The sequence below is a fragment of the Gopherus flavomarginatus genome, chromosome 1, assembly GCF_025201925.1.
Source record: "Gopherus flavomarginatus isolate rGopFla2 chromosome 1, rGopFla2.mat.asm, whole genome shotgun sequence".
In the NCBI taxonomy this organism is placed as follows: Eukaryota; Metazoa; Chordata; order Testudines; family Testudinidae; genus Gopherus; species Gopherus flavomarginatus.
This window is the reverse complement of record NC_066617.1, coordinates 356,847,797-356,871,114: the sequence shown is the minus strand read 5'-3', so window position 1 is coordinate 356,871,114 and position 23,318 is coordinate 356,847,797. Positions and strand designations below refer to the sequence as shown.

General features: G+C 44.6%; 1 protein-coding gene across 7 annotated transcripts in view; it reads right to left on the bottom strand.

Moving 5' to 3' along the window:
- Positions 1–23,318, bottom strand: part of TENM4 (teneurin transmembrane protein 4) — a 1,003,172-nt gene that overhangs the window by 143,917 nt on the left and 835,937 nt on the right. For all 7 annotated transcript variants that reach the window (XM_050940297.1, XM_050940246.1, XM_050940262.1 and 4 more), the window contains one exon: positions 1,191–1,376. In XM_050940297.1, coding sequence (XP_050796254.1) covers positions 1,191–1,376 — 186 coding nt within the window. The remainder of the gene's footprint in view (positions 1–1,190; positions 1,377–23,318) is intronic.

Genomic DNA, 23,318 nt, shown 5'->3' with positions numbered 1-23,318 from the left:
TTTTCATTAGGGATGTTTGTGAAGACTATAATGTGGTAGAAGGACATTAGCCAGAACTGAGCCACAAACATGGTTTGTTGCATTATCCTATTGCTGGAATTAAAGTATTTGTGATTATGCTTTAGTTACTGACTATCTTTGCACATGTGAATGGTGCCCAGGCTCATAACTTGAATGCTTAGCTATGTTGACAAATGAATTTAAGAATAACTGATAAAAAACAGAGGGCCAAATTCTGCACTTAGCGACACTAGTGTAAATCTACAGTGACTTCTTGGGTGTCAGCTGAGCTACGCCAGATCCACGCTGGTATCACTGAGACCCATTAGTGAATTCTAAGTGTAGGCTGGATACTACTAATGTTAGTGATCGTGTGACGTAGACAGGTTGTGTAGGCAATGCCACTGAACTGGGATCAAATGGGCAACGTTGTGAGAAGAAAAGGCAAGGTGCAGAAGGGAGTAAACTTAACTCAGATGAAGAGGCAGCGTAAATCTGAACCACATTATTAATGAGCACACAGATGTCTTAAGGCAGGGACAGTGCCACTTTCTATAATGTTAAGCACATCGATGGCGCCTTATAAATAATAACGATCTGTGCGCCACAAGTTCAGAGCTTAAGGTAATGCCAGATGCATTAGATGTACGAAGATGGTGAGAAAGAAAAGTGAGATGACTAGAGAGACAGTGAGGCAGAGAGAGAATTAGCAAGATAGCTTTGAAAATCAGCGATACATTTTCTGAATATAATTCTCTGTGTCACTGATATATTGTGCAAATAATGGAGTGAGCCAGGGTAACAGAAACTTAAAACCGGCTGCATGTTTCTGAATAAGCTGATATCACAGTACAGAGGAGTCTTGGAGGCCAACGAAAAGACCTTTTACAAGAGTCAGAAGTGGGGCATTTTCCGAAGGCTCTAAGCAAAGTTTGAAAGCTTGTGCCTGAGAGATCAAACACTATATATGTATATTTCACCTCTGATAGTGAAAATATATACATTTAATCAGGACATCACCAAATGAAAGGACATTTTGTCTTGTTCCCACATGAAAATGTATGATGTCAGAACTTGAAATCCAAGAACAAAGGTGCTCATGCTACACTAAGTCACATAGATTCAATTCAGCATGCTTCTTTTCTCCCCCGTCCTCCTCAATTATTCTTTTAAAAGTATTTTCCCCCTACCAATAGTGCAGTGCTCTCCGTTCCAGCCCGGGCTGCATTCACATTTGCCATCCCGACATGTCCCGTGCTCATTGCAGCGTGGGTGACACGCTCGCTGATCACAGGCTGCGCCCATCCATCCCTCCTCGCAGCGGCAGGTGCCTCCGACACAGATGCCATGTCCTCCGCAATCCGCTGCACAAATCTCTGTGGGAGAGGAGAAAAGAGAGGGGGCCGGGGGAGAAATCCAGAATGTTATTGTTAACAAAGCAGCCACACTTCACTACCTCGCCTTATGGGGAATGAAAGGAATTCCTGCCGCTCATAACACTAATCCTTTCTGACAATAGGAATCTAATAAGTAGATTAGAAAAAAGAGACAGACATGGATTGCAGAGGTCTGCTGCGATTGATCCTCCTCTTTGCTTTCGAATTCTATCACATTACTCAAGCTTTTGTGCTGACCACATCCAAAGGTGAAGGCTCTTCCAAAAAACGGAACAAAAGTCAAATTTAATTAAAAACTGGTTAAGTGTGAAAACAATGCACCGATAAATCACTATGATACAGTTAAGCGTAGGCAAAGTCTATTTGCAGCTTGTTATCCCATGATTCTGGGGCTGTGATTCATTAAATCACCTCTTTTATTTTTGGTTAACATTAATAAAGAGCATTTTTATGTAGGTTTTCTCTGTGGGGGAAGCCAGGACTCGGTTTTACCACTCCTTCATTAAAAATCCACTTCCAGGCACTGAGGGGCCTATACTCTTATCTGATGAGATTTATGGTCTGCTGCTTGTGGGGCTGCTATGAGTCCTCAACTCTCCCTGATGTCACTGGAAGCTGAGGATGCTCAATGCCTTGGCACTCCTGGTAGGATCAGCCCCTGCAGGCCTTATCTGTAGATGTATTAGGTGCCCACAGCTCTCACTGACTCTGGCGAGACTGTGGGGTGCTTGGCATCTCTGAAAATCTGGCCCTAAAATCCTAAAACCTGCCCCTTTCACCTACATCTTATTTTATTATTGGTCTGGGGGAAAAGGGCTGTAGAAGGCCAGACACCCATGACACAGACGGTAAGCACCTATTTCTGCTATTACCATATTACAGGAAAACAATCAAACAAACCCCAAAGTGGCATTACACGGCAGATGAAATGAAATGCATCCATTGCTGCTTCACCAGATTCTGGACTGGTCAACTGACTTCTTACCTTTGATCTGTGTAACAAACCTAATGACACTCTCCCCCTTTCAAGACACATGTGAGTTCAAATACCTCGACTTCTTCTCAGGCTAACGACTCCCTCTATTCCCTGGCAGTTCTGTACATTACATATGAATGGGGCTGAATCTGCCTAGCGGTTCAGTATTTAACGCCTCCTCCCCCCCTTAGCTGCCATCCGTTTCTAGAGACACGACTCTCTCTGCTATAACCCTTGCGGGGTGGAGAGGAAGGAGGCCATAGGGAGAGGGGACAGGAATATTTTTCCTTTCAGCGCGCCCTTGCAGAGTTGGGCAGAATTCTAACCAAGTACTTGACAGGCAGGGCAGTGACTAACGCACCGGTTAGCATGCCACAGCTGAGCACAGAAGGGTCAGCTTGCTCGGGGTGCTATGAGGCCCCCGCAGCCCTAGGAATGTATGCTGCTAGCAGGCACTAGGAACTGTGCATGACACTCTCATGTTATGGTGCGGTAAGGTGCTCTGCAGAGCACATTTCCCTCCCACTGTCCATACCATCCTGTTACTTCCCACCAGGATGGCTTCAATCTCTCCCCTTCTGTGTGCCTCCGTATATTACACTGGTCTACAATTTTTGAGAAGTCGTCTGCTTCAGAGATAAAATGTGATATTTATTATGTATTTTGATGTGCTGAATTCAAATATGACAATTAAAACAACTGATTGGCTACTGTTTCTAAGATATTTAAGTTTTTACATTTTATGTCGATGTATATTGTGTAGATAGTAGAGTTTTAATCATAAATTGTAAACCTAGGCCTTTTCATGTGTTTATGGTTGCTTTACATGATAATATTGCACCTGTCCTGTTTATGTAACACTTTAAAAATCAGCAAAAGGGTTATATAAATAAAATTGATTATGAAACAAAAGGCAAAAAAACTATTATGTACATAGTTTAGTCCTATTCAGTGTCTACTTGGCGCTTCTTGGCTTGTCTCTTGTATTCATTAAATGGAGCATCTCTTGTCACTGTCCAGCAGTAGTCTGCAAGCATTGATGGGCTCCATTTGCCCTGATAGCCTGCCAGGAGATTCCACTGCTGTAGTCTGGAGCCCAACAGCTCTGCCTTACTCTTGGGTAGTTCCAAATTCCTGACAAGGTCATTCAGTTCACCTTGTGTTAGGAGGTGTGGTTCAGAGGAGGAGGATGGGAGAAAATGTGGGTCCTGTGACATTGATGGTTCAGGACCAGAAGTTTCATCCTCTTCCTCATCTGACTCAAGTGAGAATGATTCTGGTGCATCAGGAACCGGCAGTCCTTCTCAGTGGGGTACTGGGCGTATAGCTGATGGAATGTTTGGATAATGTACAGTCCACTTTTTCTTCTTTGACACACCTTTCCCAACTGGAGGCACCATGCAGAAGTAACAGTAATTGCTGGTATGATCTGTTGGCTCTCTCCAAATCATTGGCACTGCAAAAGGCATAGATTTCCTTTTCCTCTTCAACCACCGGCGAAGATTTGTTGCACAAGTGTTGCAGCATATGTGTGGGGCCCACCTCTTGTCCTGATCTCCAATTTTGCAGCCAAAAGAAAGGTGATAGGCTTTCTTAACCATAGTGGTTATACTGCGCTTTTGTGATGCAAAAATCACTTCACCACAAACATAGCAGAAGTTATCTGCACTGTTGACACAAGTACGAGGCATCTCTGCTCACTTTGGCTAAACAGAAATGCGTCCCTTTGCAAAATCAAACACTGACAAATAAGAGAGCGGACACTGTATGATTTCTAGAGCTGATATAGGGCAATTTGTTCAGCAGAGTGATGTAAGCTTCGTTATGATTGCATCATCCATGACTTCTAGGAAGAACATGATGCAATTCATATCATGTATGATGCAATACCAGTTTCAGATTGCATCATTCATTGTTTCGTCTAAAAAGCAAGTACTGTCCAAACCCAGTCATAGATTTATTCATAGATCCAGTCAAAGATGTATTTTAGTCATTTCTGGTTTAAACTGAGATCCCTTCCCTTTATAACTCACTTATCCTCCGCCATTCCCAAGCCAAGGGTGGTATATACTGACCCAATAGCATATCTTGAAAACTAGAGCCAATCAACAATTTTAAGCATCATTTTCGTTCTCAGTGACCCAGAATTAGTAAAGTTGGACTACATTTATTTCAGAAGCATTTTGGCTGTAGAGCAGTGTTAGGGGCAGGATCTAGCCCTAGAAGTTTGTGGGCGAGGAAGGGGTTGGTATTATATGAGCCATTTGCTTCAGGTCACTGACTGCACATAAAAAATTCAGGCCTACTCAGCCTGTATTAACATCACACCTGACTGAAATTCAGCCTTATATAAGCTTGCTTTAGTCTTTTTCAAATTAATACTGCCAATGACAGGGATCTTCAGACATACAGAGACTTTGAGGTGCTTCTGCTATGCTTGGTGGGGCCGCTGTATTCATTTTGATTTGGAGAGGGAGATTTGGCGTGTCCATAAAGCCAGTCAGCTGGGGTTTTACAACCTTACAATTAAACGGACCCTTTCCTTCAAGGCACTCAAAGCTCTTTACAGAGTAATTACTGTAAGAAATAACAATACTTAGCCCTTGTAGAACACACCTCATTCTCAAAATGCCTTATAAACTTTCCAGCTGCTTGCCACACACTACAGTTTATGTGTTTGTAATCATTTCATAAGAACATAAGTATACAAGAACGGCCATACTAGGTCAGACCAATGGTCCATCGAGGCCACTATCCTGTCTTCTGACAGTGGCCAGTGCCAGATGCTTCAGAGGGAATGAAAAGAGCACAGCAATTTATCGAGTGATCCACCTAGGGTTGCCAGTTTTGGCTGGATGTATTTCTGGAAGTTTGTAGCATGACCTAATTTTAAATTAAATATTAAGCTTTAATTCCTGGAGACTCCAGGTCAATTCTGGAGAGTTGGAAACCCTAGATCCACCCCTTCTCTTCCAGCCAATTCCCTTCATTTCAGTCACTCACAGCTCGTTGAACTCTTTCTGCTGAATCATGCAGACTTCAATTTCTAATAATGTACTTTGGCTACAATTTTCAGAAGCACCGAAGTGGCTCATGACCTTAAGTGTCATTTTCAAAAGTGACTTAGTGCCAGATTTTCAAAAGTATTTAGGAGCCTAATGATGCAGATAGGTGGCCAGTGGTGCTTAGGTGCCTTTGAAAACCACACCCGGAGCCTATCTGTAGCTTTAGGTGCATAAATACCTTTAAGATCTGGCCCTCAGGAGCCAGTGGAACACAGGCTCCAAAGTGCCAAAGGCCCAGATTTTTAAAGGTTTGTAGGTTCCTGAGTCACTTATGTGTTTTTGAAAGTTTTACCCTTTGCGTCTCGAATTAACTAATTGATTCTCTCAACTTCCATGTGGGATTGTGAGTAATGTCACACCACTGTGCACACTGGGAAAATGAGGCACAGACAGTAAAGTGGCGCACCTCAGAGAAGCAGGATAGCTGGGAACAGAACCCAGCAATCCTTATTTCCTGCCCCCTGCTCTCATCAGCAGACAACACAGCAATGGAACTAGGCCTATTGGGATATCATGTGATTGCATTAGATGTTCAAATTAACGAACGTCTGAGTCAAGCTGAGCACCTGCACTGGAAAAAGTTGGCTCTCCTTGGCTGACCTATGAGACAATAAAGTCTGGGAGAAAATAAACAGAGGAAAAACGAAGCAATTTATAGCAAAGAGCCCTCAACCAGAGGAGGAGAAATGCCTTGAGACTGAAGAAGTTCAAGATTTTTTTCATTTAAGTCCGGGATAAGAAGGCAATGTCACATGAGCCTCTGCTGCTTTTCCCCATGGCTTAGCGAAGGGGTTGCTCCAGTCCTGGGTTGAAATGACTCATCTGATTATTAAAATTCCCCTGGGCTCCATCCTACAAGGGGCTGAGCACCCTTTACTGCCGCTGATGTCCTAGGGATGGATGGCCAATGGATAGGGTCTGGGATAAGGCCTCAGGAGGTTCAATTCCTGGCTTGGCAACAGATGATGGACATGCTGCTTTCTCCCTCTGTACCTAGGGTTGCCAGGTGCCTGGTTTTCTACCAGAACACCTGGCTGAAAAGGCACCCTGGCAGCTCCAGTCAGCACTGCTGACCGAGCTGTTAAAAGTCTGGCTGGAGCTGCTGCAGGGCTAAGGCAGACTAGTCCCTACCTCTCCTGGCACTGCGCTGCACCTGGGAAGTGGCCAGCAGGTCCGGCTCCTAGGTGGTGGTGGTGGTGGTTGGACGGGGGGCGGCACGGGGCTCCATGCACTGCCCCCCCCCGAGCACTGGCTCCACACTTCTATTGGCTGGGAACCACGGTCAATGTGAGCTTGGAGGGCGGCAGTGCCTGCGGGTAAGAGCAGTGTGCGGAGCCGTCAGGTCCCCCTAACTAGGAGCCAGATCTGCTCAACGCTTCAGGGGCGCAGCTTGAAGCCAGCACAGGCAGGAAGCGTGTCTTAGCCCAGCCATGCTGCTGACTGGGAGCTGCCTGAGGTAACCCCGAGCCCCAGCCCTGAGTCCCCTGCCCCAAACCTGGAGCCCCCTCTCATACCCTGAACCCCTCATCCTCAGCCACACCCCAAAGCCTGCACCCCCAACCTAGAACCCGTACTGTCTCCTGTACCCCAACCCCCGCCTCAACCCGCAGCCCCCTCTTACCCTCCCCCCAGCTTGGAGCCCCACCCCCCAACCCGCAGCCCCACCCCCCAGCTTGGAGCACCCTCCTGCACCCCACACCCTTCATCCCTGGCCTTACCCCAGAGCCTGCACCCCCATTCCAGAGCCCATACCCTCCCACGCCCCAACCCCCTGCCTCAACCTGCAGCCCCCCCCCCCACGTTCCAAATCCCTTGGCCCCACTCCCTAGCCTGGAGCCTCCTCCTGCACCTCAAACCCTCATCCCAAACCCCACCACAGAGCCCTCACCACAACTCCCTGTCCCAGCCTGGAGCCCCTTCCCACACCCTGAACCCCTCATTTCCGGCCCCACCCTGGAGCACACAATCCCAGTTAGAGCCCTCACCCCCTCCCACACCGCAACCTGCTGCCCCAGCCCAGTGAAAATGAGTGAGGCTGGAGGAGAGTAAGCCACTGAGGGAGGGATAATTTAGTGAGCAGAGGCGTGGCCTCGGGGAAGAGTGGGACTAGGGTATTTGGCATTGCGCAATTAGAAAGTTGGCAACCCTACCTGTACCTAGGTTCCTGATCTGTAAAAGGGGGACAACATCTCTCTAGCTCATAGGGGTGTTGTGAGGATAAAATCTGTTAACAGGTTCAGAGACTCATAGATTTTAAGGCCAGAAGGGACCACCCTGATCCTCTAGTCTAGCCTCCTTCTTCACATTGCACCGATAGAACCTCACCCACCCACTCCAGTTATAGGCCCATAACCTCTGGATGAGTTACCAAAGCCCTCAAACCTCGATCTAAAGACTTCAAGTTACAGAGAATCCACCTTTACTCTACTTCAAACCAGCAAGGGACTCATGCCTCACGCTGCAGAGGAAGGTGAAGTGCTCAAATGCTATAGTGATAGAATGCCAGTTAAGTACCCAGAGAGAGAGAGAGAGTCAGCATCTTATAGGACTCAGTCTTTTGTTACTGCAATGAGTATATAAACATCCGCACAACAATGATACTTAGCCCATATATTAAGCCTACTATCCAAGCATCTCAAAACACTAACAAATGTCAGTGGGTTACATTCTGACGAAGTGGGTATTCACCCACGAAAGCTCATGCTCTAATACGTCTGTTAGTCTATAAGGTGCCACAGGACTCTTTGCTGCTTTTACAGATCCAGACTAACACGGATACCCCTCTGATACTTTACATTCTGATGACATTCCTGTGTGGGGTGAGCAGGCGTCATCTTCATTTTCACAGACAAGGAAAATGAGACAAAGGGAGGCTAAATGACTTGATCATGGACATACAAGAAATCTGTAGCAGAGACGGAAAGAGACCCCCGGATCGCCTGACTCTATCCTGTACCCTATCCACAAGACTGGGAGAAAGGAACCATTAGCAGGTCATATTCTACTGAAGGGCTGAGAAGAAATGAAAGTGGGGACAAAAGGAGGCTATTATGAACCCATCTTGAGAAACTGATAAGAGTTATTTAAAGGTGTGAAACTAGGGTAAAGGCGTGACACTACAAAAAGGGTGAATTCAGGTAAGTGTTAGGAAAAAGCTCCCAAAGGTGAATCTCTGTGGACTAAGTCTTCTATGAAAAGGGGAGGAAGCCCCACTGCTTGGGACATTTAAATGTCAACTGGGACATCCAGTAGCACTGTAGAGAACAACTCTGCAGTAGCAGGGGCATGCACTAGATGATCTGAAACAGTGGTTCTGAACCTTTTCTACACTTGAACCTCCTTCTCCATATCAGACTCCCTCCAGTCTAGCTGGGATCTAATCAGAGCTTCCTCCCTTTTAGTGATATGGCAATGACAGGGTGGCTGTGATCATCACATGGAGAACTCATGATCTAACAGACCTTCTCCAACTCTAGTGTAAAAAAGTCAAATCCTCAAAAGGTATTGATGGCAATGGGATTTTTCTAGGTGAGAATTTGGCCCTAGATATCTAGGATTCTAGTCCCAAAGAGCCTTAAATAAAGAATCTCAGCCGACAAGCTATATCAATACCTGTGGGAAAAAAAGATACTTCAGACAGTCTCATTAACACGTAATTTAACGATTCTTGACAAGGAGAGCCAGGCATTTGCCAATCTAAATCTTCCATTTAACAGCCAGTTTAAAAATAGCTGTGAACTGTATGATTTAAATAGCCCTACAGCACACAGCTTGCCACGCACATCAACTAGCCCTTTATAACCTGGTATTCTAGTGCTCACAGGTGTCTAATGGATGATTAAATAGCCAGAGTAGCTTTTATTTTTATGGTGGGACTCAGAGACATGATCAAAGGGGATTTGAGATTAAGTTTTCTTTTAAATATAGGTCTTTGCAGGCAACTTGGATCAGGCAAAGTTGATTTACTGAAGAGGGCAGGTGAATTGTTACCTTATCATTTGGACCAAGTGATAGAATTTGCCAGCTCCATTTTTAATTGGAGCCACATTTTTTTTTAAAGTTTCAATTCTGTTGTTAAAATTAGAGTGTGATTAGCGAACATGTGAGCCGTGTGAGTGAATCAGTAGAAGGAAAGCTTTTAATTCTCCTGTTACTGTACCCACAGGCTCTGGCCAGCTGCATTATGCAGCTCCTGCCTATTTAAGCTTAGCTAGAACACTCCGCTTGGGTATAAAAGCCCTGTCTGTTAAATATTTTCACACCAGCTGTCCCCAAAAGGTGGCTAAATATTTCCTTTCATCTTTAATCTCTTTTACAGTTTGTACAAATTGCTTAGCTATTCCATAGCCTATTTCTAGGTGCATTGTATATTCCCACATCCTTGCCATACTGTTTTTCTTTCTTTGCTGTCACGGATGCCCGCAGCCCCTTGCAGGAATTTAAACGAGCTTGTGGCCTATACTGGGGTTTCACAAACTGCAGGCCAAATTCTGAGCTTGAATGGGGCTCCAATAGGAGCAAATAGTCCATACATGTTGGAGAGAAAAATCTGACCCATCTCCACCTGTACCCCAGGAATGTCCTTATGTTCCTTCCCTCTGGTACAGAATAACAGAACAGAAACAAGGTGGCGGCTGGCTCAGTGCTAGGTAGAAAGCAAAGGTGCTGTCCAAAGAACTGTGAAATACCTTCCAAACCTCTCCAGCAGCAGAGGGGATCGAGAAATGGAAAATCTAGAGCTTCAGCCAGTTCTCCAACTGACCAGTGTGGGGCACGTAGGTCACTAACACTACGTATTGCTCCCCACCCTCACTATTGCACAAGCTACACTAATTAGCATGAACCAGCTGATGAGCAGAAGTCAAGTGTATTTCATGGAATCACGGAATCATAGAATCCTAGGACTGAAAGGGTCATCTAGTCCAGTTCCCTGCACTCACAGCAGGACTAAGTATTATCTAGACCAGTGGTTCTTAACCTTTACTGCAGCCTGCACCTTTTTGCCTCTCAAGATATGTTCTCACACCCCTTATCAAAAATCAAAATGTGTTCTCTCGTCTCTTAAGCCTAGATATATTTTTTGTTTGTATATTACAGTAATAGGTAAAAAATGCATAATGTTAATAAATACATAGGTTTGATGAAACAAAGTAGTTGTACTTACGTGCCTACGCTTAATTTCTGTTTTCGATGATTTACCTTCAAAAAAATCTGGCATGTCTCGCACCCCCAGAAAGGTCATCTCGCACCCCCCAGGGGGTGTGTGCACTCCAGGTTAAGAACCACTGATCTAGACCATCCCTGACAGGTGTTTGTCCAACCTGCTCTTTAAAATCTCCAATGACGGAGATTCCACAACCCACTAGGCAATTTATTCCAGTGCTTAAGCACTCTGACAATTAGGAAGTTTTTCCTAATATCCAACCTAAACTGCCCTTTTTGCAATTTAAGACCGTTGCTTCTTGTCCTAACCTCAGAGGTTAAAGAAAACATTTTTTCTCCCTCCTCCTTGTAACAACCTTTTATGTACTTGAAAACTGTTATGTCCCCTCTCAACCTTGTCTTCTCCAGATTAAACAGAGCCAATTTTTTCAGTCATCCCTCAGAGCTCATGTTTTCTAGACTTTTAATCATTTTGTTGCTCTTCTCTGGACTTGTTCCAATTTGTCTACATCTTTCTTGAAATGTGGTGCCCAAAACTGGACACAATTCTCCAACTGAGGCCTAATCAGCAAGAAGTAAGGAGGAAGTTTTACTGCTCCTGTCTTGCTTACAACACTCCTGCACATCTCAGAATGATGTTTGCTTTATTTGCTACACGGTTACACTGTTGACTCATATTTAACTTGTGATCCACTATGACCCCCAGATCCCTTTCCGCAGTACTCCTTCCTAGGTAATCATTTCCGATTTTGTATGTGTGCAACTGATTGTTCTTTTCCACGTGGAATACTTAGCATTTGTCCTTACTGAATTTTATCCTGTTTTCTTCAGACTATTTATCCAGTTTGTCCAAATCATTTTGAATTTTAATCCTATCCTCCAAAGCACTTGCAACCCTTCCCAGCTTGGTATTGTCCGCAAACTTTATAAGTGTATTCTGTTATGCCATTATCTAAATCATTGATGAAGATATTGAACAGAACCAGATCCCAGAACTGATCCCTGCGGGACCCCACTCGACATGCCCTTCCAGGCTTGACAGTGAACCACTGATAACTACTCTCTGGGAACAGTTTTCCAACCGTTTACACACCCACTTCATAATGCTTCCATCTAGGTTGCATTTCCCTAATCTATGAGATGGTCATGCAACTTTAGGGGACTGAGTTTATTAATTTTACATTGTGAGGGTATTTGGTGATTTCTGCGACCACTCAGAACCATTTAAATGGGTTTTAGGGTAGAATGTATCCAAGGAGCTGTCGAGTGCATTAATGGGGTGTGAGAAGGGGTCATGCAGTCCTGTGGTTCAGCCATGATTACTTCTGGGGGCTCCCAGGCACTGCACAAGTGTGTCAGCTACACTGCCCTGGAGGAGGATCCAACCTCTCTCTGATTTTCACTGAGGTGGGGGGGGGGGCGAGGGAGCTTTGACTCTGTCCTCACCTCATTCCAATGGGATTCTGGCTATTTCTTGTGCAGGGTGCCAGGACGAGAGTGCACAATTCTTGTATCCACCTCCATTTATGCACATCCTCATAGAAGCTGACCATAATGTTTCCCTTAGAAAGTAAATAGTTTGGTTCCCTGCCTATGGTGCGCCAGAAGAAAGAAAACCCCATCATGCACCTAGCTACATGCGGAATGCTTCTTACACAATAGCCTCCACCGCAGCATACGGTATAATCCTGTGTTTCAATACATTACAGAATCAGGTGGGGGGGTGCAAGGAATCATGACGACAATTTTTGCTTAATTTGTCACAAATCGGTTTCTATATGTTTAAAAAAAATAAGTGCCTAATATGGACATGGCAGAATTTTAAACATTTCCATCATAGTGAGGAACAGTACAGATGAAGAAAAAATGTTTAGTATTCATGTGAAGCAGAATCAGAGATTTAGCCACTTCTGATCTACCTGCTAAATCCTTTAATAAGTATGGATTTAGTGCTAAAATATAAGATCAGGTGAAATTGCCCAGAGCTTCTTGAAAACTGGGGCAGTTCCACTGACCTTCAACATATTAATAGAAAATATAATAATTAAAACCTGTCTTAACTAGGATTTTTTGGTTTCAAGTTGGCTCATCTCAGGCAATTTCCAGCGCTGTATAGATTTTTCCAGAAATGAAGCATGGAGGGGAGATAGTGCACGGTACTAAAAGCTACGCTTAGTGAAGGGAGCAGCGTTGTATAAACAGCCTGTGTTCATTTTACAGAGCCAGGAATGGAATAAAGTAGGAGTGGGATGTAACAGGGTGTGGGTGGGGAAACAGAGGGAATCAGGCTTCATAATTAACATTATTTGGAAATCAAAGCACTATCCAAGGTGTTCCTTTGTGTCAAGAAACTCCCATGATTTGATTGTGACCTATAGTGAAAGCAGGATTTTGGAAGGCACGGAGCTAATTAGCCTTTTGAATGGTGCTACCTTTTAACTAATTCAAAAAGGAATTAAAAAACCTTTCGAACCATTTTGCAAAGCAGAATCCAGCAGAAGAACTTTAGAAGCCCTTTCCTTGCCGTTGAATTATCAAATTTGTAATGTAATGCCTTGAAAAAGCACTCCACCCCACTAATTGCTGGGTAACGGTTACGTGATTTATGTTAATATCATTAATTGAAGGTCACATGGCTTTTTGATTAGCGCTGATGTATTACAATACATTCAGCATTCCTGGCTGTGGTCCTAAAAGAGAGTCCCCCACTCGCTGCATTCCCTTGCTTACCACAGCATTAGTCTTAATCAGCCTGCACTCAGCTTGAACTGACAGGAGAAAATGTGCAATGTGATACGAAGCAAGGACCATTGGTAAGCACAATCTGCACTACTGCAGGTCATCTGAAGCATTGTCTCTTACAAACAACATACTAACACACTGCTTGCACTTCTGTAACACTTCCCATCAGAGGATCTCTGAGCACTTTTTGCATTTCAATAAACTAAACCTAACAGCATACCTGAGGCCACACAGGCTTATTTCTGTCCATTTTACAGATGGGGAAACTGAGGCACATTAGGGTTAAGTGACTTGCTCAGGTTCACAAAAGAAAACTATGGTAGAGCCAGTCGTAGGACCCACAGCTCCTGGCTCCCACTCCTGACTTTAACCCCAAGACCATCTTACTGTCCTTCACAGAAGGAAGGCTGACCTTGTGATTAAGGTGCTGCAGTGTGACTCAGGAGATCTGGGTTCAACTCTAGGTTCTTCCATAGACTTTCTATGTGACTTTGGACAAGTCACTTCATCTCTCTGTGCCTCATTTATCCATCTGCCCAATGGGTTGGGGGTGAGGTGAGGATAGTAATTCCTTCAACTGCTTACTGGGATTAGAAACTCTTTGGTACAGGGAGGGACGGTCTCTTACTGAGTGGACAGGCAGCACGTAGCATGATGGAACCCTGCTTGGGCCTCTAGGTACTACAGTGATACAAACAATGATCATCACTCCTCAGGATGAGAAAAGATAGTAGACTTAATGAATGAATGCTGTAAGCCAGTCTAGTGAATTCTATGCAACTATATAACATGCAGTACTACCAACTGAGACATTAGGGTGGTCATAAAAACAAATCATATTTCCAAGAGCAATTTCAACATGCTGTATATATGCTCCCAACTCCTGTCTGAAAAGCTATAGCCATGTCAGATGACATTCCTTTAAACAGCAAGTCAAAGTGTGCTGGGTTTTAGTTTATCAACCTCTAACTTCTGCAACAATTTATAAGCTTCTCTATAGACTAACTTCATCCTGAGGGGCTGACCACCACACTGTCTAAAGATTCTCCCGTATGGCTGTGATTTACTTCTGCCCCATTGTCAATCTTTTCTAAATGTATTATTCTGAACATTATTTTAAACGGTCACTTACTGTCGGATAGCAGGGCATGAAATGCCACGTCTCCGAGGATTTTATTCCTGGGGTTAACATGCGTTAAATAAAAATAAATATCCCAATCTGCAGGATTATGTTTGAGCCTTTGATGTTTAATTGGATCTTAGCCTTTTTTGGGATGTGAGTTAAAGCTTCCCAGAGCAGGAACAATTCCTACTGCATAAATGAGGCTCCTAACAGGGATTCTTTTCTGGGCTAAATATAATTTCCTCTCCCTGTCCACAAGCATAAGACAACTTTGATAGCAGTAAAGCATTTTGCTCACTCTTTCTGTCATTAAAAAGAATTACATTTTGCTCCCTTCCAAATTTCAATGCAATTCAGTTTTGTTTCAAAAATAAAATTGAACAAACTATGCTCGCATGCAATAGCTAGAATCCACTGTAATTTCATTGCTCAGATTTCAGTATTGTCGTGTGATCAGGCACAATTTAGTTAGTGAGCATATTTTTTGCAGGTAAGCTTCTTCTCTGCAATTTGGAACTTTTACTAGTATTGTTATTATCATTCTTTTTGCTTTGTTAAATAAATACATACTGCAAATTTAGCTTTGGTGAAAGGTACCAGACTGATACACCTATAGACTAGATCAGAGGATGGCACCCTTTCAGAAGTGGTGTGCCGAGTCTTCATTTATTCACTCTAAATTAAGGTTTAGTGCCAGTAATACATTTTAACGTTTTTAGAAGGTCTCTTTCTATAAGTCTATAATACTATTGTTGTATGTAAAGTAAATAAGGTTTTTAAAATGTTTAAGAAGCTTCATTTAAAATTAAATTAAAATGCAGAGCCCCCAGGACCAGTGGCCAGGACTCAGGCAGTGTGAGTGCCACTGAAAATCAGCTTGTGTGCCGCTTTCGGCACACGTGCCATAGGTTGCCTACCCCTGGATTAGATCCTTGAGTCCTTAATTTACCCACACAGCTGGTATACACCAACAGCAGTACTGAAAGCTTCTCCTCTCCCTTTCCCCATGCTGCTAATAATCCTCATCTCTGACCTAGAAAAATCACCTTTATGGGAAAAGGGAGTATTACATTCTCCAAGACCAGTTCAAATGTTGACCTCTCTGCTAAAGCTGCTAAAAGGATACCAATTAGTGTCAACTTTGATGGTGGTTTTTACAGCGTGGACATCAATCTACTGGTAACCGGTCAGTGCACACTATAATTGCTTCAAACAGATCACGAAACAGTAGTTAGATAGTAATGATATTCAGTCACTGATACCCCAGTGTCCAGTGTACCATACCCCATTATCAAATCTAAATCTTCCAGTTCTTCCTTTTTGATTCCTTTAAAGCTGTATGACCTCTTATCAAGCCCTACTGTAATCTCCATAGTAACATATTGTCTCTTAAGCAGAACGCTTGCTTCCCTGGCTTTACCGGCAGTGTGGTGTATTCTCCTCATTGACTGTCTGATCCTGCACCTGTGCCTCTTGTTAACAATAAAGTTCCCTGTCATCAGTGACGAAGGATCAGGCACCAAACTTCTATGCCATGTCCATAGGCATCCATGGGAGTTCCCCCAGCACAGGAAGAAAAGTATTCTCCCTGCTGAAAAACTAATCAGATTTAAAGTATATTTTCATACAGTCATTCGTTTTCTGGTTAATAAAAATGCACGCACAACATGAAATAATAGCATATCTATACAGTATTAACCTACATGGAGTTTTAACCAAAGAATTTTATCCAGAGATTTTGAAAGTCAGAAGGGACTATTCTGGTCATCTAGTCTGACCTCCTGCATAACACAGACCTAGAGAATCCCACCTAGTGATTCATGCATTAAGGCCAGCAATTTGCAACCCAGCTCCACCCCCACGGGTGCCTGACATCTCAACAGCAGGACTGGTTGGAAATTCTCCAATGGAAGGTTTGCCTGTCACAAAGTGTCATTCAGGGAACTTAAAATGTTTTGATGAGACAGTCTGATTTTGATGAAGTTACAGTGGTATGCAGGGTAGGCTGCCAAGGAGCCAGGAGGGTAAGCTGATGCGAAACCAGACTGATGGGAAGCCGAGAGAGCCTAGAAGCCCTGGGAGCCCTGACTCTCAAGGTACCAGGTTCCTCTACAGCTTGCCTGGCAGCAGAGCAGGACAAGGTCCCAGTGCTTCCAGGTCCCTGGCAATGATGTGTAGGCCTATTTTTTACAACAGCTGATGTAACATCTGTCTCATACAAACACATTCTCGCTCCTTAATGAAGGGAATGATGGTTTAAAGGTGGAATTATGTAAGCATTTTGCAGAGAGAGATTTTTATTTTGGTGGCCTTGGAGGTAATGTGAATTTAACATGAGGTTTTGTTTTGTAAGGTTAACACCACTGAGCCTGGGGGAATCAATTTTTAATCACACACGTTGTGTTAATCCTGGTGCTGTTTGACCAATGAGATATGACACTGTCTGATAAAATATATTAGAGCTGCTGATATTCGAAGAAGCGCATGTGTGTGTGTGTGTGTGTGTGTGTGTGTGTGTGTGTGTGTGTGTGTGTGTGTGTGTACATAAAATATCTGTCTGTAATAATCCCCCGCAGTCTCTGATGAAAAAAGCCATTAGGGAAAATGAAGAGACATTTTATTTGCTTTTCTTCTTTTAAACTTAATCTTTCCTGTTCTCCAGTTCTCCTAATTGGACTAAATAAAATACACACATTTCAATGAACCCAACAAGTCAGAGGTGGGGGAAAAACAATTAGCCCACTGCCCAAAAGGTCGTTGAATTGCTAACTTGTATGATTCAACTATAATAAGTGAAACCGATCAATATTTTAATAATACCTTCACCTGACATAGACTCTTAAATCCAGTAATCTCAGGATGCTTGTAAAATGGCAAAGAAAGAGCACGGAAATCAGTGGGTGTCTTTCCATTGCCTTCAATCGGCTTTGCATCAGCTTTTAAGTTCCTAACCTGCCCTCAGCAGAGAATCATCATTATCATCACTCCCATAACCGCATTGGTCCTTGGGGCACCATCACTGATAAGCAATCAACCAATTGTCTCCACCCCTGACGATTGTGTGTCAGTGCTTGAGTCTCCACGAAGTACATTCCTGTCCACTCTTTTACGCTACCAAGCCATCTCTTCTTCAACAGAGAATACAGGTTCCGAATTAGCATTTGAACTTGCCGCTTTATCTCCTGCACCTGTCTGTCTCTATTGTTTCCCTCCGGAACGTCTTATGACCTAACTCCTCAGGTCGGTTGTGTCTCTGTCTGTCTCCCTCCACTGGCTCCCCTCCCCACACTTCCCTTACGTCCCAGGACTGCAAGTTTCTAATAGGCTGGGTCAGTAAAAAGCTCTGCCACCTGTTACGAACTTTTAGTAACTAAGCCTTGCAACATTTTTACCTCAATTTTTCAGAAGATGAAACTGAAGTACAGTGAGGTTAAGTTGTATCTCCCAAATAACATTGTCAGCCAGTGGCAGGAATGGAATGGAAGAGCCCTGACTCCAGTTCCTTGCTCTGACCACACAACTTCATGGTCATTGATTTTATGTTCCACCTACCAATTCCGGTTTGCCACAGACACAGCATAATTTCTCTTACTGCTTTGCCCAGTCCAGATGTAACACTTTCAAATAAATGTGACAGATGCCAACTCCATATACAAGTCACTGGGTCAATTATATACTAGTTACTGAAACTGAGTCCACTGACTGTATAAGAGTCAATGTGTAGCGGTCATTGTCAACTATGTCAACTCTGTAGATGAGTAAATGGACTAGAGAGCATCATTTTTATTGGTGCTTTTTACAGTCTAGTTTTAGATGTCTCAAGTAAAGCCCACAGATGTCAGCTAGAGAACAGAAAACAATGTGGAAATCACTGTGTTACACATTTTACAAAGAAAGAGTGAAAGAACTGGTGGAGCTAAGAAAGACAGAGAGGTACATAGATGAGACTTTCAGGGACACAGCACAGGCAGTCTGACAGCCTTTGTGCCGCTGAGGAGAATGAAAGTCTCAAGGAAGGAGAATATCAAGTTGGAGCAGAGAGAAATGATCCCACTGTTGTGATCCTCCTTCCAGATGATGTTATGGCATCCTTTCACACTGCGGTTACCCCTCCAGAAGAGGGGACCCCTATTATTAAGAAAAGACAGGTAAAAGTAATGGGGAATTCAATTATTAGAAATATAGATAGTTGGGTTTGTGATAACCTGGAGAACCTCCTGGGGAATTGCCTGCTGGGTGATTTCTCAGGACATCTAGATAGCCTTATGTGCAGTGCTGGGGAGGAGACTGTGATCATGGTACATGTAGGTACCAACGACATAGGGAAAGGTAGGTGAGGTCCTGGAGGCCAAATTTAGGGTGCTAGGTAAGAGATTAAAGTCCAGGAGCTTCTTGTTAACATTTTCGAAATGCTTCCAAGCTCCTTGCACAGGGCCACTTAGAGAGGCAGAACTACAGGGGCTTAATGCATGGATGAGGTGATGATGTTCAGCAGCAGGATTCAGATCTATAATGAACTGAGGAACCTTTGGGGGAGGAAGAGCCTGTACAGAAAGAATGGGCTTCAACTGAACCAAAATGGAACCAGATTGCTGGCATGTAAAATCAAAAAGGTCATAGAGGAGTTTTTAAAATCAGAGCTGGGGAAAAGCCAGTGGGTGCGGAGGAGCACACGGTTCAGACAGAGACCTCCCTTGTGGAAGGATTTATTAAAGGAAAAACTCTATATGCCAGGAAAGAGAAGACGACAGAAGTTGATAAAACACAGGTAGGAACTAAGAGAAACAAACAAAAAAGAGTCCCATTCAACTACATTGCATGAACGCAGCTAAATATGGACAGATTTTACAAGTGCTTGTATACAAATGTTGGAAGTCTAAACACTAAGACTCTGGGAAGGTGCTACCTGGAAAATACATGAAACATATGACAGTATAGTATCTCTCACTGGGTTCATTTTATAACGTGTAATAAATTCCATCAAGAGGCAGAACAGATTTCTCAGGGAAAACTGGATCTGAATAGATATCAAAAGGATTACAAGAAGAGTGGAAGTCACATTACGTAGACCCTCCATAACTTGGATCTGACTTTCAAGCAACTGCCACCATGTTTCCCTGTTCTGCTGAATCCTGATTATTCAGACATATCTGATGATGTGTTAAGTAGCTTAGAAAACTGGGTGTCAAATTCAATTTTGTGATAGAACATTAGTTTATAGGTGCATCCTCCTCTCTCCCTTCCCCTGGCTAGACAACAAACAGGTTAAGAGACCTTGCTCTTTGGAAGCTGCATTATCTGCCGTGCTTGGAGGGAAGAGCCCTTGGCTGGGGCTCGTTAAGAAGCGCAGAGAGTTGGTGAGGCCCTGATACGTGGTGTCTAAATTTTCCATTCTGCAGTGAGCTGTTTAGCTGAACGCTGCTGCAAAGGGACTCTTTTATGTTTGTTTATGCTATCCTGCTGAGAAGGAAGAGGTTGTCTGGGTTTGTTTTCCTTCTCCTTTTGGTCCTATCAAAAGGGAACCCCTGTGTTTACCTCCCTTCCCAGGAGAAACAGAAATATTGATTTGGGATCCTCCTGCGGAGGGAAATAAACTGCCAGTTTGCCTGGGAAGAAAGAGATCCCAGAATGACTGTCCCCAGAACAAAAAGAGAAAAAAACTGGTTTAAGATGCATTTTGCATTTTTCCCCCTCTAAAAGGTTAATGGCCCGTGTGAGTGTGGCTGCTGCCCTTCCAAAGATTGCTCTTGCAACTGGCACAGACTTCAAAAGATATAGCACTGAACAAGCCATTAAGGTCCTCATTCTTTCCATAAGATGTAGAACAGGGCAGAATTTGCAAACTGTACTGCGCTCTTTATATACGGCAGCAAAAACAAACTCCAAACTACCATTAAATAAATAAATATACAACAAAGCAACACAAATCATTCTAACAATATTGCTGACTCATGTAGAACTAAGCATCTCATCATGCTTTCCTTGTGGCTCAAGACTCCCACAGAAGTCAGATTAAGTCTACCTATTTATCATAGAGATTCATAGATTTTAAGGCCATAATGGACCAATAAATCATCTAGTCTGACCTTCCGCATAATACAGGCCATAGAATTGCATCCAGTTACTCCTGCGTTGAGTGCAATAACCCGTGTTTGACTAAAGCATCTCTTCCAGAAAGAAATCTGGTCTTAATCTGAAGACTTCAAGAGACGGACAATCCACCATTTTCTTTGGTAGTTTGTTCCACTGGTTAATCATCCTCTCTGTTTTCACCCCATGTTCCTCACCATGGTGTCTCAGAAAAAAAGCTATCCTTAGGAATTAGCAGTCTCTGCAGACAAAGTCCTTTGGATCGCATTGGATTCTAACCACATGCTTAACTGCCTTGCTGAATAGGGATTTGATTTAACACGTTTCAGTGTTTTGCTGCATTAGGGTTTTATATCAGTGTGACTGACCACAGAATACAGCCCCTGGTTTGTATATTTTTTCTGTTCTCTTTGTTTCTATTTTATGGAACTATAAACAATATTTAAACAAACAAACAAAGAATTTGACATATCTTCTTGGTTGTGGCCATGTGCTGTTACATATACTGATACTCTTTCACACTACATTTTAATCTCACACTCATTCGGTGAGTAAATCTGTCCTTCAGAATCCAGGCATCAATCCACTAGAGGTGTCCAGGTTATAAATGGGTCTTTATAAATGACCTTAGCTGCAATTGTAGCTGTGAGGCAAAGCACAATACCCTTAAAGTTACATGTGGTTCTATGAAGAATGAAGCCTTGAAGTGATGTTGCTGAAGTTTCTCCTGTATAATCTCTGCTAGAGAAAATTTACACTACAAGGATTTGTGAATGTGGTAGAAGCAAAGGTTGTGTGTTTACACATGATCTTACAGGTGGTCATATGTAACCAAAGTTGGGATGTGTGCGTGTTCGAATGCACAAGCAAAAATTTTCCAAACTCATCCTCGCAGTCTTAAAACCACTATGTAATCTCAGAGGAAGAATTCAGAATTCAGTTGTCAATCATGCTGCAAAACTGCTGAAAGCTCTCCTCTCCTCTCCCACTTACACATGTTGCAGTATAAGGAATCAAAGATGTCAATGCTTGGGGAAAAAAACCAGAGTAAATCACCCAGTCTGTCCTCTTGCCAGCGCAAGACTGTTCCCTACACAACATATGCAAGACCTTTGGCTAATCTAGTGTTAAATGTCACAGATGAATGGACTTTCACATCTTTCTTTGGAAGAATACTCTTCAACTAAGTCGATTTCACTTGTAAGAGGATTTTCTTGCTATTCAGTTTAAATGTCAGTTTTTTAAATTATGTCCCATCACCAGGACCGGTGCAACCATTTAGGCGGACTAGGCGGTTGCCTAGGGCGCCGAGATTTGAGGGCGCCAAAAAGAGCCCCCAATTTTTTTTAAATGGTTGAGCAGCAGCTGCTGCTGGGACAGAGAGGGAGTCTGAGCTGCCGGCGGTAGCCGGCAGCCCAGGGTGTCCCCCGGGTCAGGGCGCCTCCGCGGCAGCCCGCAGCCCAGGGTGTCCCCCGGGTCAGGGCGCCTCCGCGGCAGCCCGCAGTCCAGGGTGTCCCCTGGGTCAGGGCGCCTCCGCGGCAGCCCGCAGTCCAGGGTATCCTCTGGGCCAGGGTGCCGCTGTGGCAGCCGGCAGCCCAGGGTGTCCCCAGGTCAGGGCGCCACCACGGCAGCTGGCAGCCCAGGGTGTCCCCGGGTCAGGGAGCCACCACGGCAGCTGGCAGCCCAGGTTGTCCCCCGGGTCAGGGCGCCTCCGCGGCAGCCCGCAGTCCAGGGTGTCCCCCGGGTCAGGGCGCCTCCGTGGCAGCCGGCAGCCCAGGGTATCCCCCAGGTCAATGCGCCACCGTGGCAGCCGGCAGCCCAGGGAATCCCCCGGGTCAGGGAGCCTCCGCGGCAGCCCGCAATCCAGGGTGTCCCCTGGGTCAGGGAGCCTCCGCGGCAGCCGGCAGGCCAGGGTGTCCCCTGGGTCAGGGCGCAGCCACGGCAGCCGGCAGCCCAGGGTGTCCCCCGGGTCAGGGTGCCTCCGCGGCAGCCCGCAGTCCAGGGTGTCCCCCGGGTCAGGAAGCCTCCGCGGCAGCTGGCAGCCCAGGGGCGGGGGTTCCCTGGCCCAAGGAAACCCTGGGCTGCCGGCTGCCGTGGAGGCGCACTGACCCTGGGTCAGGGCACCGCTGCAGCAGCCAGCAGTCCAGGGTGTCCAGAGGGGGCGGCAGGCAGCTCCTGTGGAGCTGCCGCAGTCGTGCCTGTGGACGGTCGGCTGCTCGCGCGGCTCCGGTGGACCTCCCGCAGACACGACTGCGGCAGCTCCACCAGAGCCGCGGGACCAGCGCACGGGGCGGCGAAATTGCCGTCCGCCTAGGGCGCTCAAAACCCTAACGCCGGTCCTGCCCATCACTCCTGGTTATAACCCCATGAACCACCTTAAATAGTTTCTCCCCAGCCTTGGAGTTTACACTCTTGAAATACTTGTAGATAGTTAACATGGTCCTACTCTCCACACACTTCAGTAACCCCTTAACTAAACTCAGGGCCGGCCCACAATATTTTGGCACCTGAAGCAGGAAGCTCAAATGACACAGCCAAAACCCCCTCGCTTGGGCCAAAACTTTGAAAGGTCTCAATTCTGCCTTCTAACTGTTCTACTCCTCTCATGGTACTGCTCTCCTACCTACCCCAATAAAGAAGAACTAACAACTTAAAAATGCCTTCTTCAAAAATTTTAAGTAGCACTTAACTTTCAAATGTCTGAACAGCAAATGTAACTTTTCTTGTCTACATAGTAAGCACTGGCATTTTTATCTGTTTGA